Raw genomic sequence first — 15228 nt, forward strand, 5'->3', positions numbered from 1 at the left:
ACAAGTTCATGTGACAGATTAATAATCATGAACAGTTGCCTGTAAATAAGCCACATTGAATTAGAGGAATCAAAATGTGACCTATTTGCTCATGTAAATATTTCCATTTAAAATATGCTTTATTTTCATGTTGCTAAGATGGAAATGTGGACTATTTTTGAATAGATGCAAATGGTCATGTCAATGTGATCTCTGTAAATTTGCAGGCTTCCAAGATAGAGCAGCTTTAATGGCTAACAAGTATTCTTCTCCCAACAACCAAGGCAACCGTTCTTCACTCTCTAAAGGATTTGGTATTAGCTTTGTGATTAAATGTACATAAAATGCAATTACCTGGTACACTGATAAGGTTGAACCTAGTCAAACACAGGATGTTTTCAACCAATTCTTATTTACATGGACACCTGTAGTTACACAGGGGTCCCTTCCACATATACTCCAATAGAAGAAATGATCTCTGAACAAATTTACAAAACCACCATGCTCCCTCACTGAAGATATCCCTTCTAAGAGTTCTTAAAAGCGATTTTCCCATTTGGTGGGGAGCACCTCCCCTCCCAAGTCAGGTCACGGGAGTGCCTCTCTGGCATCTAATTAATTCTTTTAAAATACTCTTCTAAAATAAGTTATATATATGAAGATATATACATATATGAAGTGATTTTCCAACTACTCTCCATACATACCACACCAGAAGGAGATTCTTCAATAATTGCTAAAATTTCCTATCAAACGGCCAGGCTCTAAAGAACTTTCTAATAAAACAGACAAAAGGTGAAGGGAAAATAAGCACAGGATAGAGGAGCTAAAGGAATTAAAGAAGACATAAAACTAAAGAAGGAGGTGATTGTTTATCAAAGTAACAGCCCATAAGTCCTCCCAGCTTTGACGCAGAGCACCCATTACATTTCATAGCATGTAGAGAAAAAAGAAATCCCTAAACTGTCACAGGATACACACGGCTGCCATCAATGAGGGCTGACGTCAAAGGCAAAGTGAGCTCTTGCAGTTGGGGAGAAACAACGGCTACAGGTGGCAGATTGGCTCTTCTGGCTGTAACAGAGAAAAAAGGACAGTGACTGAGCCCGTGTTGGGTATGCGTATGTCATTACCTACATAAAATCATCTACTTTAAAAACTTGACTATTAAATGTCCTGTCAAGAAGGTGTTTATCTGACAGGCCTCAGCTATAGAAATCAATTTTTAAAGTCTGGAGTCTCTCTGAATTTCAGGAGCTTGTCTGTACATTTACATTTTTGCATGTAAGCCCAGGGTCAGTGAAGATGTACAATAATAACCAAGGGGCTCATCACAGAGTGTGAGCAGTAATTACAGAGCAGGAGCAAGGGATTACAGTTCCAGCTCCTGGGATTGACTGGATCTTATATCTCTGACTGAAGGCAACTCACCCCCAACCATGCTTCAGCTGTAATAATAACCAGGCAGAATATGCAAAAGATAGAGCCATCAGGCCCTCAGGGTGGGCTCAAGTTGGTGCAGGGGAGGTTCACCTTGATTGGTAGGTTGTGCCCTCAGCACAGGTGAGGGGATGGTGGGGACTGAAAGCCAGCCTATGTTCTACGCAACAAGCCAGGGCTGTGCCCACCCAGCCCAAGAACCACCTGTTTCTAATTGACACGAATATACTGATCAATGGGCACACATTTTCCCCTGACCTCTTGGTTGCTCAGTTGAGTGTATTTAACATGCCCCTGCTCCAAAGGTGCTGAATCATGGAGAGTGGAGGTAGAAGTTAGAGAGGATGGCATAAATGTCAGATAGAGAGGGCTAAGTTGGATTCACCACCTTTCAAGAGCAGCCAGCAATAACCTTGTCAAGCAAGTACTAAGTGATATATGAAAGGTAGAAAAAAATAATAATCTTTGCGTGTTTTCTCTACAATGGAGCCTAATTCAAAATAGGTTTTCTCTCTCTAGATAGATAGGTAGATAAATATAGACATAGTCATCCAGGCACCAAAAATTGAGATAAATGTGTACAACAGGAGGCCATTCTCTTACACAGGCTTACCAGGCTTAACAGTGACATTGACAAATCCTTCTCCAAAGGCGTTTTCACTAGAAACAGCAACTTTGAAGACATAAAGTCCAACGGACAACTGTAACATAAAGAAAAGTTATACAATTCAACATGCAAGACATGATGGGTCCGCTACCTAGAAAAAGCTAAAATGTCCCAGAAGCCACACTCCTAAAGTCAGCATAGAGAAGGGGCTCAGGAGAGAGTCTCATTTGGATCTGCCAAGTGGCTGCCACATGTTTGAAGCCTGAATTCTGGAACACTAAGGATCACCTACACAGGCCTTTAGCTTCGCTACAGAGGGCTTCACAGAGGCCTGGGTGAGATGGACCAGCAGAGGGCAGCAGTTCTCAAACATGCGTATGGAATCTTGCATTTTTACCACCTAGCTCTAGTACGTTGGTTGCCAGTGGTCTGGATGCCACACTTTGAGAAACAGAGCTCCATGACATGAGGGTGATGCAAGTCTGTGTTGTACCATTAGCTGTGTGATCCCAGGAGATGAAGTCAACATAATCATCTGGTAGGAAACTAGACCCCTAGTCGCTAAGTCGGTTTATATATCCTCCTAGGCCAGAAAGAGGGCATGTTTCTTGTGAATGCTTGTATCATAGAGCAACATGTGATAGGGTAATTTGTGACCTGGAATGGAATTATTTGCAACTCTAGAGACATGCTGGATTGAGAACCAGAGATAAGTAAAATGTCCTTAACACTGCAAGGAGAGCAAGAGTTAGATCTGGTTTTTAACCTCAATGCAATGCTTGTGGGACAACCAGGCTCTTTTCCCCAAACTGAGATATACCAAGTAGCCCAAATAAAGAAAAGCCATCCAAAGCCTCTTAACCATCTGCCTGCCTACTTGCATGGCTGAAACTTCACTCGTTCATATCCTTCTTTTGATCTTACCATAAGAAAGATGTTTGCAGCTAGGCATGGTGGCTCACGCCTGTAATCCCAGCACTTTGGGAAGCCAAGGAGGGCAGATCACTTGAGGTCAGGAATTCAAAACCAGCCTGGCCAACATGGTGAAACCCCACCTCTACTAAAAATACAAAAAAATTAGCTGGGCGTGGTGACACGCACCTGTAATCCCAGCTACTCGGGAGGCTGAGGTAGGAGAATCACTTGAACCCAGGAGGCAGAGGTTGCAGTGAGCTATAATTGTGCTACTGCACTCCAGCCTGGGCAACAGAGCAAGACTCTCTCCAAAAAAAAGAAAGACATTTGGGTTCAGTAGCTAAGAAGGTATTAACTGAGTTCTATGCTGTTATGCTGTGCTGTCAGACACAACCAGTCTCCAGTTACTTACTTGAGAGAGATTAAGAGTTTGCATGTGTCCTTGTTTTATTTCACCTTGGTAGTCTATGGGGTGGCTTATTAAACTCCATTCATAGCTGTAGGTTGTTTCTGAGAGCAAAAAATAAATATGAGTAGTTATAAATTCTGAGAGGTCACTAGATAACCTGGGCAGAGGGAAGATGACAGTCTTTAAACCACCAGTGCAGATTACCTTAGATATACTCAACTCAGCTTTCTTTTTTTTTTAAACTTATATATATATTTTTTGAGTCTATTTGTTTTTATCCCCTCGCTCTTGCTATCATCTTATGAACTTGACTTTCAACTATCAGCCAAGTAAAGAATAACACATATCTTCTTAATGTAACATTTCTTTTTTTGTTATAAAAACATACAACTTACAGGAAATTTTTAAAATGTATAAAGTTAAAAAAACAAAACCTCCCTAATTTAACTGTTAGTATTTGATGAGTTTTTTTCTAGGAGGCTACATCTGACTATCCACATCAGTTTTAACATAGTATAATCCACTGTACTTTTCTCTTTTTAACAAAAGGCAAGGACATTTCAATTCATTTGATCTGTTGTAGGGCTTTATTTAAGGACACAAAAACAGAGTATAAACATATCTATGTTAAGATGAAACTGTCTCCCAACTTCAGATATTAGTAGTTAAAATATAAGATACCTCATCTCAAAGGATTAAAATGCAAATGCCAAATATTATCATCTCTGTGTATAAAATTTTGACCAATATGTGATGGAGAAAAAAAATGAATTAAGGAACTAAACCAAATGAGAAATAGTCAAACACCTTAAGAACAATGCATTTGACAGGCCACAAGTCCCAGGTCAAATGCTTACTGAATGGTAGAGCACTGGACAAGTAGAAGAAAGAGCATTTTGAATAAAATTTTTTGAGCAGCTAGTGTGAGGCATCCTGAGAACCTCAGAGCCGTGATTGTCAACGCCACAGTATCTGCAAACAAACCTATGGGTGCACGCCACTTCCCTCTCATCCCGGTGGAATCTTCCCAGGTTCTATGGGTTATCACAGGTCAAGAACTGGTACATGGCAACCTCTCCTGATCTGCTTTGTATCATCAGAAATGTATGACTTTCCATCCTGATCAATTAAATGATACATACTGTACTTAATTTCCTAGATTCTTACTCCATTTTAAACTATTTCAACAAATTTTGATGCTTAAGGATAATCAAAGCCTTGTCTTCCACCTTTGTTTGTGACGTTGTGCAACGTTGTGAAAAAGAATCGGCATTGTAAACAGTCTGTAAGGACCTGCTAGGGAAGAACACTCCAGTTCCTAGCGGTCAGGAAGGAAGGTTAAGCTCTCACCTGCAGGTGGCGCTGGCACAACAAAGGCCTTCAGTTCAACTTCATTGTCGGGTAAAGTTATAATTAGGTTATCTCCAGCCGATACCATAAGTTCTTTCACTAAAAGTTAATTAGAAATAATACATGTAATTGTATAATATAATTTGTTACATTACTGCTCTACACTAGATCTGTTTTTAGTATCCATACATTAAAATAGCATATGTTTTTGTAATAGTTCTTCGTAAGATTTTAGCTAAGGCACGTTCTTCCTCTGGCTAGAAATTGAACTGCACACTGTATTATAGTGCAGGGTTTTAAACCACAAATGTGAGTTGGCACTGTGACAAAAATAATGATTCAAATTGACTGAGCAATGTATTGGGTGACAAGAGTTGCGTGAAACAGGTTTCACGCAATTGTGGATTGGGTCCATTTTCTCCCTTGCTACCAGCTTTTCTTGACTCCCTGGTGTGAGCTATTTTTAGTTATAAAAAGATTGAGTGTAATCCTAAGTGTTTCTGTCTCATTAGTCACACTGCACTCAGTTCTGATAGTAGCCTCATGAATTACTGCTAATGACCTTGTATTTGGAACCTTTCCAAGACAAAATCCAGTCCCTCAATATAAAAAGCCTATTTTAACTTAAGCAGCAGGAACATTAAGTCTTATCAAAAGTGCTTAGCCACCAAGTAAACATTCAGAACAATACTTGTTTACTTTCTCTATAACCAGATTACATTGATATATTCATAAATTCTATCGGTTTGACTCCATTGGACATTAGTTTCACTTGTAAAATATATTGTGACATGTCCAGACACCACACAGAGAAAAGCAGATTTTTAAAAAAAGCTGGGTGCTCTCCAGAGGGATCAGCTGTGAGGAGATGTCAGACAGGTTGTTCATTTAATCCACTCCCCACCTCTCAGTCCTCAGTCCCTCGAGTGCCTCCTAGATCAGCTGCAGGGGCTCTCAGTGGCTTTGCTGGCTCCTCTCTTGTCATTTTCACTAACTCTTTATCCTGAAAGTCAGCAACTGTAGACCTAGAAAGGACATTGACCCAAACCTATCATGTTGTAGACGGGGAAATTAAATCCTAGAAAAGCAAAGTTGTCCAAAGCTGTATGGTAATTAGCAATAGGTCCACCAATATTTAATTAATTTAAATGTATGTATTTCAACAAACACTTATATATCAGATTAAAGTGTGCTAGGCATTGCCCCAAGGGCTTTAAAATGATCAGTTCATTTAATCCTCATTACAACTGTATGCAGTAGGTTCTATTAAAATGCAAAGATCCTGGACCAAACTCCCAGGCCAGTTTCTTTTTCCGTATACTACACAGCTTCTCTTCCACTATTATCTTTCTCTCTGTGGAAGCTCAGGATCAAAGTAAATACAAAAGTTAGAGAGAGTAATCTCCAAAATACATTGCCCACAGAAAAGCTCAGGAAACATGACCCTTAGGTCTTGTATATTCTAATAGCTTCCTTATTGGAAAATCTAATGGAAGCTTTGCAATCCTCACCATGACCTCTGCAACACATGAAGCTTTGATACGTCTTCATTTTTGGAACTACAGGAGACCACAACATGCCACCCCAAAATATGATTTGTGAAAGGGAAATAAATCTCGGGACCCCCAAATCACTAAGCCAAAGGGAAAAGTCAAGCTGGGAACTGTGTCAGGCAAACCTGCACCTCATTGTATTCCTAAACAAATACATACAAAGATTTAAAAAAAAAAAAAAAAAAAGCTACATGCCTCCCTTATAATTTGCCCACAAAGAAATTCCTTGTGGGCCTCAAGATCCTTGCCCTAAAACAGTTTTGTGGAATTTCACCCTGGCAGTGTAAATCAATAGCTTATCTTTACAGGTGCAGGGGGTGGGGAAAAGGACAGAGCTCAGTCATCCCTCTGCTCACCTGAGACAAATGCATATCTAATTGCTTCCTCTGCCCTATTGTTTACGAAAAAATACACATTCACTGAGCCAGACAAGGCATAAGTGACTATTCCTCTACCCCCTCTCACAAGTAAATTGTGTATTCAGTGAAAGACTGATCAAAGACTCAATGCAATATTTGTCTCTTATCTACCTGTGACCTGAAAGACCCCCTTCCAGTTGTCATGCCTTTCTGGACTGAACCAATGTACATCTCACACACACTGATTGATGTCTTATGTCTCCCTAAAATGTATAAAACCAAGGTGGCCAGGCACAGTGGCTCACACCTGTAATCCCAGTACTTTGGGAGGCTGACGCAGGTGGATCACTTGAAGTCAGAAGTTCGAGACCAGGCTGGCCAACACAGAGAAACCCCGTCTCTACTAAAAATATAAAAATTAGCCGGGCATGGTAGTGGGTGCCTGTAATCCCAGCTACTTAGGAAGCTGAGGTAGGCAAATCGCTTGAACCTCGGAGGCAGAGGCTGCAGTGAGCCAAGGTCACGCCACTGCACTCCAGCCTGGCCACAAAGCAAGACGCCATCTCAAAACAAAAAAAAACCAAGCTGTACCCTGACCACCTTGGGGTACATGTCATCAGGACCTCCTGAGGCTGTGTCACTGGTGAGTCCTTAACCTTGGCAAAATAAACTTTCTAAATTGATTGAGACCTGTCTCATATACTTCTGGTTCACAGACTATAAGAAACTAGAATATGCCATTGCAACTATATTATATAAGGATTATTTTGAGCTCTGTGTTTTTTTGTTTTTGTTTTTTTGTTTTTTAAAGAAACACCAGACCAAGAGGAGCTCTGAAAACAGAGTACAAGTTACTCCTTTGTAAGAGAAATTTATATCTATAAAGGAAATCTCCATTTGTAAGGGTATCTCTCCTTCTATACTGGGAAGAGAAGGGTGACTAAATTTCGAGAGATCCACATCAATAGAGAAGGTCCTGACAAATCTGCATGATAAACCTCACTCTTGCTTACTTTGCTTATTCTGGGCACCTTTGGCCAATTGCCTTCCCCACTATCTTCTTTCCTTGTTTTAATTCAAGATGCTATATAAGCCAGAGTTCCAGGCTTATATAAGCTTATATAAGTTTATATAATGTAATAAAACCTCTTTGAGATTTCCTTATTTCCCTGGGTATCTCCCACATGTAGGTAAGATGTAGCTATAAACTTGTTTTTTGTTTTCTCTTGTGAATCTATCTTTTGTTACAGGGGCACTAGCCTGGAACTTAGAAGGGTAGATGGAAAATTATTCCCTCCTCCTCGATAGAACTCTCTCCCTCTAGCTTTCCTCTTTGTCTCCCACCTCTCTGGCACAACTGCCCAATCAGTTTTGCAGACTCCTTCTGCACTTCCAGCTCCTTATATAATGATGTCCCCAAAGTTCCAGTCCTCAGGCCTCTCCTCAGCTCACCCCCCTCTCTCCCTGGATGATCTCCCATGTTCCCCATGTCTCCAACTATCACCTCCACACTGATGACTCGCAATCCTTTATCTTCAGCCCAACCGCTCATCTAATTTTAATTCTGTATTTTCATATGTCTTAGCGTCCTCTTCCTTTACATCCTTACATTCATTCAATCACTCATCAAATCCTTGTGAATCTGCTCCCTTCCTGTCTCCTAAATCTGGTTCCTTCCCTCCATCTCTGTAATCACTCACCATAGCCTTTTTATGGATCTTGTTGCCTCTAGTCAACTCCACACTATTTTCTTTTTTTTCCCTTTTGTTTTTTTTTCTTGGGATGGAGTCTTGCTCTGTCGCCCAGGCTGGAGTGCAGTGGCGCGATCTCAGCTCACTGCAAGCTCCACCTCCCGGGTTCACGCCATTCTCCTGCCTCAGCCTCCCGAGTAACTGGGACTACAGGCACCCACCACCATGTCTGGCTAATTTTTTGTATTTTTAGTAGAGATGGGGTTTTACCGTGTTAGCCAGGATGGTCTCGATCTCCTGACCTCAGGATCCTCCCACCTCAGCCTCCCAAAGTGCTGGGATTACAGGCATGAGCCACTGCGCCCAGCCTCTTTTTATTCGTTTTTTAGTTTTTTCAAGACAGTCTTGCTCTGTTGCCCAGGCTGGAGTGCAGTGGAGTGATCTCGGCTAACTGCAACCTCTGCCTCCCAGGTTCAAGCAATTCTCCTGCCTCAACCTCCCAAGTAGCTGGGATTACAGGTGTGTGCCACCATGCCCAGCTAATTGTTCTGTATTTTCAGTAGAGATGGGGTTTCACCATGTTGGCCAGGCTGGTCTCGAACTCCTGACCTCATGATCTACTTGCCTGGGCTTCCCAAAGGGCTGGGATTACAGGTGTGAGCCACCGAGCTCATCCCACACTATTTCTTAATACCAATCTGATCATTTTGCTTTCCTGCTTAAAACCATTCAGGGATTCTCTATACCCATCCAGTAAAGTGCAGAATCTTTAGCACAAAATACACGATCTTTCCAGTTATTGTCCTGCTTACCAATCCAGTTCCAGCCATACTGAATTCCTTACAGTTCTTCCGAAATGTCCCAGGAGCTCTTGTACTTCTGTCTTCTTGCACAGGCAATGAATGAGAGATGATGGTTGGGAAGCACTGAGCATATTGCCTGGCACTCTGTAAGTGCTCAGTAGATACAATGATCACTATTGTTATTACACATGTTGCTCCCTCCACCTGAACAACAGACCAATGCCATCTTTGCTGGCTCACTATATCCTAGCATCGTCTCCTCTGGAAAGGCATCCCTGGACCCTCCTAGTGGATCAGGGTGCCCCTTTGCTCCCACAGCAACCTCTCACAGCACTTACCATATTGTATCAGAACCACCTCTTTACCTGTCAGTCTCCTCTCTTGGACTATGGAGTCCCTGAGGGAAAAGACAATGTCTTATTCATCTTTTTATTCCCAGTATGCAGAACTGTTTCTGGCACATGATAGATGCTCAAAAATGTGCCTGGAGGGAATGAGTAAACTTTAAAAGTTGTCACTACCAAATTCTACAGCCTATCTTCAGTACATTTCTTGAAATTGTATTTTTTAAAAGTTACCTGTCCTGGGAGCAGTGGTAGGAGATATGGGTAGCTCAGATGGGGTGGACCCAGAGGGGGCTGTGCTAGTGGGAGGTGTTGGGATGCTGTGCTCTGTACTCCCCAGGGTGACTGTGAGCACTGGGCTTTTCTCCACGGTGGCTGAGCTGAGCTCCAGGCTTGCTGGAGGAAGACTATGGGAAGGCATTAGAACCTATGGGATCAATTACAAGGATAAATTGTTATTAAAAAAAAAAAAAAAAAAACAGTTCAACTCTTCAAGCAACTCAGTGTTACCAACCTTTTTCATAAATTAGCTTCAGTAATGTTTGAAAAACCATGAATAATATTGCAAAACTCTGGAACTCTAGACCATCTCTCTCAAGCACTCTCTTTGCTGTCTATTAGAAATATAAGGCAACTGTGGGTTGGACAATTAGTATAGGTGAACATACACAAACACTCAAAGAATGAGAAAGTAATTATAGTAGCCCCTAAACTGATGAGTTCAATGGACTGAATGTTTCTGCCCCACACCTCCTTCCACCCCCCAAAATTCATTTGTTGAAATCCTAACCCTCAATGTGATAGTATTTGGAGGTAGGGCCTTTGGGAAGTAATTAGATTTGAGGGTAAAGCCTTCATAAATAGGATTGGTGCCCTTACACGTAGAGGAGAGAGAGCTAGCTAGTTCTCTTTCCTCCTTGTAAGGACACAGCAAAAAGATGACTACCTATAAATCACGAAACCCTCACCAAGAACCCAACCCTGCTGGCATCCTGATCTCAGACCTCCAAACTGTAGTACTGTGAGATATAAATGTCTGTTGTTTAAGCCACCCAGTTCATGGTTGGTATGGCTAGGCTTTGTGCCCCCACCCAAATCTCATCTTGAATTATAATCCCCACATGTCAAGGGAGAGACCAGATGGAGGTAACTGGATCATGGGAACGGTTTCATCCATGCTGTTCTTGTGATAGTGAGTTCTCACGAGATCTGGTGGTTTTATAAGCATCTGGCATTTCCCCTGCTTGCTCTCTTACCTGCTGCCATGACTGTAAGTTCCCTGGGGCCTCCCCAGCCATGCGGAACTGTGAGTTAATTAAACCTCTTTCCTTTATTAATTAACCAGTCTTGGATATGTCTTTATAGCAGTGTAAGAATGGACTACTACAATGGTATTTTGTCACAGCAGCACAAGCTAAGACAACCACTAAAGCAACAATTGAAGACAATCAAATAATTCAATAGTAAACAGGCTTCTAGAGTAAGTCATCTTTATTCATTTTATTCATTGTGTATAACCGATAACTTAAAGTTACAGAATTAGCCAAGTTAAAGTTTTTGAACTAAACAGTTTGTGCCGAAGTCTCATATCATGATAATAAAATATCTTCTGAGACTTTTAGTCAGTAACTGTGTGGGGCCAGGAAAGTAAAACTCTTAGACTAAGAATATAGAAGACCCACAGGGGCCATGCACAGTGAGAAACCCACAGAAAGAAAAGCTATAATTCAAATGTAAATCAGAGAGGGGGCCATTGGTGCTAATTGAAAAAACAACTACTCTTTTCTACAGTTGAGAAAAGTCAGTAAGGATATGGCATACATTTTGTGCTTGGAAGTGTGATCATTTATATCACTACTAATAGTAACTGAGCCCCCACTGGGTTCCAGATATTTGCTAGGCAACTGGTGAAACCTTCTGCAACTAAATTTCCAGAACCAGGGCAAAAAAAAAAAAAAAAAAAGACGAAATGATGAAATTAAGCTGTATTGATCAAACTAAGGGAAACCAATTGACCAACATTTTAAAAATCAGGTAGTGGGTCTACTATATGATTTAAAGATGTTTAATTGAATTGAATTTTCAGGTATCCGGATTTGTGAAGTGAGTGCTACGGATTAAGCTGTTCATTGAATCTGTGCTCTCTAAGAACAGCATGAAATTCAGAATTACTGCAAACCAGGGCTGCAGTAATGTTATGTGTCCATAACATTTTATACTGGGGTCTTTGCAAATCCCATAGGATGAATTGAATTGAATTTTTTTTTTTTTTTTTTTTTTTTTTTAGTTTTATCAAGTCCTGAAAAATTATTGCCAAGTTGAAATAAAGAATGAAGGTAGACAGTGGTCAAAGAAATTAAGGCACTTTGGGCCAAGGTCACTAAGCCAGAAATGGCTGAAGGGGAAGAAAACCCTCATCCTGCTCTTCTCTAAAACATTCACTTTTCCACCATGCTGCCTCTCCAGGCTGGAATCACATGCCGATTCTTCCCTTCACTATTCAGAAATCCACCCCCAACCTCCAGCACAGAACTCCTCACTAAGTCATCAGGACACAAGGTCCTCTCTGACAAACCCCTCCAAAGAAAAATGAATCCTCTATGGGAAGCCATGAGCACGGCATCACCCATTTCAGCCTTCAAGTTAACCTGGGCCTCATCAGTAAAAGTTTCAAATGGCTCTTGTTTCTATGTTCTCTACTCATTTATTTTGAAACGACTTGTTTTAGGTGATTTCTCTAGTCTTGTCCACTGGAAAACACAGTTGCAAAAAAATGTCCTTTATCCTCTACAAATCTGATCTTGATTTATTTTTCCTAGATGTCCTATTCGACAGCACTATTTTATGCATAGTACTGTTATAAATATTCATGTACAAGTTTCTATATGGACATGTTTTCTTTCTCTTGTGTAAATACCCAAAAGTGGAATTCCTGGGTCATATGGTAACTCTGCATTTAACATTTTGAGGAAATGCAAGATTGTCTTCCAAAGCAGCTACACTGGGGCCAGCCGTAATTGTTCACACCTATAATCCCAGCATTTTAGGAGGCCAAAGCGGGAGGATTCTTTAAGCCCAGGAGTTTGAGACCAGGCTGGGCAACAGGGTGAGACTCTATCTCTACAAAAATAAAAATAAAAAAATTAGCTGGGCATTGTGGTCCCAGCTACTCCGGAGGCTGAGGTGACAGAATCACTGGAGCCCAGGAGTTTAAGTCTGCAATAAGCCATGCTGCACCGCGGCATTTTGACCTGGGTGCGGAACAAGACCCTGTCTCTCAAAAAACAAAAAACAAAAACAAACCAAAGTGGCTGCAACATCTCACATTCCCACCAGCAGTGTATGAGAGTTCCAATTTCTCTGCATCCTTACTAACACTTATTATCTGTTTTAAGTTTTTATTCTAGCCATCTAGGAGATGTGAAGTGGTATCTCATTGTGGTTTTGACTTGCATTTCCCTAAAGATTAATGGTGCTGAGCATCTTGGCCATTCTTCTACGATCTTTGGAGAAATTCTATTCAGATCCTTTGCCCATGTTTGAGTTGGGTTGTCTTTTTATTAGTAAGTCGTAAGAGTTATTTATATATTCAGTATACAATATTTATGGTATATTTATCCCATTTTATAGTATATTTATTTATTCCCTCAAGAAAGCTTTACTTTTTTGATGTCGTCATCTGAAATACAAAAGTTTCTACTTTTGATTAATTCAAATTTACCATTTTTCTATTTTATTGCTATGCTTTTGATGTACTAAGAAATACTTGCCTAGCCTAAGTTTACAAAGATTTATGCGGAGTTTTCTTCCATGTCTTTTATAGTTTTAACTCATATATTGAGATCGTTGGTCCATTTTGAGTTAATTTTTTAAAAATAAGGTATGAGATAGGGGTCTAAATTCGTTCTTTTGCATGTAAATATCCAGTTGTCCTAACACCATTTGTTGAAAATACTATTCTTTCCCCACTGAATTTTCTAGATACCTTTACCTAATTGAACTATTTTACATATTTTTTTGGTGAGAGTAGAGATCTTAGTTTCTGTCATCAATTCCAAACTTTGCACTGCATCAGAATGAAATAATGTTTCTTTTCTTTTTGTTTTAAGAGATGGGTTCTCACTGTGTTGCCCAGGCTGGTCTCTAACTTGTAGGTTCAAGCAATTCTCCTACCTCCATCTCCCAAGTAATTGGGATAACAGTTGTGCGCAGTGTATTGGGCTTGAGTAAATGATTTCTTATTATGCTATGCATCTAATTTTTATGAACAGTTACTCAGAGATTGTCTACAAATCTAATGTACTTTAGAGGAAACTTTGTATTTCAGTGGAAAGCAGCATGTTATCGGTGGGGCAAGGTGGCTCACATATGTAATCCTAGCATTTTGGGAGGCCAAGGCAGGCAGATCGCTTGAGCTCAGGAGTTTGAGAGCAGCCTGGGCAACATGGCAAAATCCCATCTCTACCAAAAATATAAAAATCAGCTGGGTATGGCGGCACGTGCCTGTAGTCCCAGCTACCTTGTGGGGCTGAGTTGGGAGGACTGCTTGAGCCCAGGAGGTCGAGGCTGCAGTGAGCTGAGATGATGCCGCTCCACTCCAGCCTGGGTGACAAAGTAAGACCCTGTCTCAAAAAATTAAAAGAAGATAAAAATAAATAAAAAACATTATCTACTGGATACCCCTCCAGGTTATCTGACGCTAGTCATTCTTGTATTTGAGCTATTTTTACAACTCTATAAGTTATAGGTTATAAAAATGATAAAAATGTAAAATAATTATTGTCTATAGACATGTAAATTCTCCTGTCTGCTAGAGTTTCAACTGAACTCTCTCCTTTCCTCACTGGAAACCCAGTTTTGCCTCTATTTGCACACTCATTTCAATATATTTTTTAACCTATGAATGTGCCTTTTCTTCAGGTTTTCTTGTAGGATAATTATAATCTAGTTCCTTCAGTGATTAATGAGTAGAATAAAATCTCTAACACATGTTCATTTTATATCTAAACAATTCACAATTTCGCCTATTTGAATAGTTATCTTTTAACAAAACCAACCTCAAAGAACTAATGAGCCAAAAGATTTTTAATAGAGCTTAATTTCAGAGAGTTCCATCTGTATAAACCAGGAAGTAAATGACTTGGCAATATAAAAGAGGGTATTATATTAACATTTACTGATATGAATAAAGAACATGGTTAATCTCTAATACTTTCAGATTACTTTTAATTATTTTAATTAAAATTGAAATTGAAAGTGTTTTCAGGACAGGCATAGTGGCTCACGCCTGTAATCCCAGCACTTTGGGAGGCAGAGGCAGGTGGATCATGAGGTCAGGAATTCAAAACCAGCCTGACCAATATGGTGAAAGCCCATCTCTACTAAAAATACAAAAATTAGCCAGGCGTGGTGGCAGGTGCCTGTAATCTCAGCTACTCAGGAAGCTGAGGCAGGAGAATCACTTGAACCTGGGCAGCAGAGGTTGCAGTAAGCCGAGACCAGCCACTGCACTCCAGCCTGGGTGACAGAGTGAGACTCTATCTCAAAAAAAAAAAAAAAAAAAAGGAAGTTTTTTCATTTTAATCCAATTATAAGTACAGAAAAATATAGACACTTCAAAATTCAGAAAAATATAAGCAGAAAAAAACCTTCTGATTAAATCTTGGCTGGGCACGGTGGCTCATGCCTGTAATCCCAACACTTTAGGAGGCCAAGGCAGGTGTATCATTTGAGGTCAGGAGTTCGAGGCCATCTTGGCCAACATAGTGAAAATCCATC

At 40.4% G+C, this 15228-nt stretch overlaps 2 protein-coding genes across 3 annotated transcripts in view; one reads left to right on the forward strand and one right to left on the reverse strand.

Moving 5' to 3' along the window:
• ACOT13 (acyl-CoA thioesterase 13) overlaps positions 1 to 15228 on the forward strand; it is an 812642-nt gene that overhangs the window by 685785 nt on the left and 111629 nt on the right. The window lies entirely within an intron of this gene.
• Positions 1 to 15228, reverse strand: part of KIAA0319 (KIAA0319 ortholog) — a 105041-nt gene that overhangs the window by 34983 nt on the left and 54830 nt on the right. Inside the window, exons 4-8 of the mRNA XM_050788254.1 lie at positions 9685 to 9877; positions 4701 to 4799; positions 3354 to 3451; positions 2033 to 2120; positions 961 to 1053 (exon numbers count right to left, since the gene is read on the reverse strand). Of these exons, the coding sequence (XP_050644211.1) occupies positions 961 to 1053; positions 2033 to 2120; positions 3354 to 3451; positions 4701 to 4799; positions 9685 to 9877 (571 nt within the window). The remainder of the gene's footprint in view (positions 1 to 960; positions 1054 to 2032; positions 2121 to 3353; positions 3452 to 4700; positions 4800 to 9684; positions 9878 to 15228) is intronic.

Source organism: Macaca thibetana, chromosome 4 (assembly GCF_024542745.1).
Source record: "Macaca thibetana thibetana isolate TM-01 chromosome 4, ASM2454274v1, whole genome shotgun sequence".
Taxonomy (NCBI): domain Eukaryota; kingdom Metazoa; phylum Chordata; class Mammalia; order Primates; family Cercopithecidae; genus Macaca; species Macaca thibetana.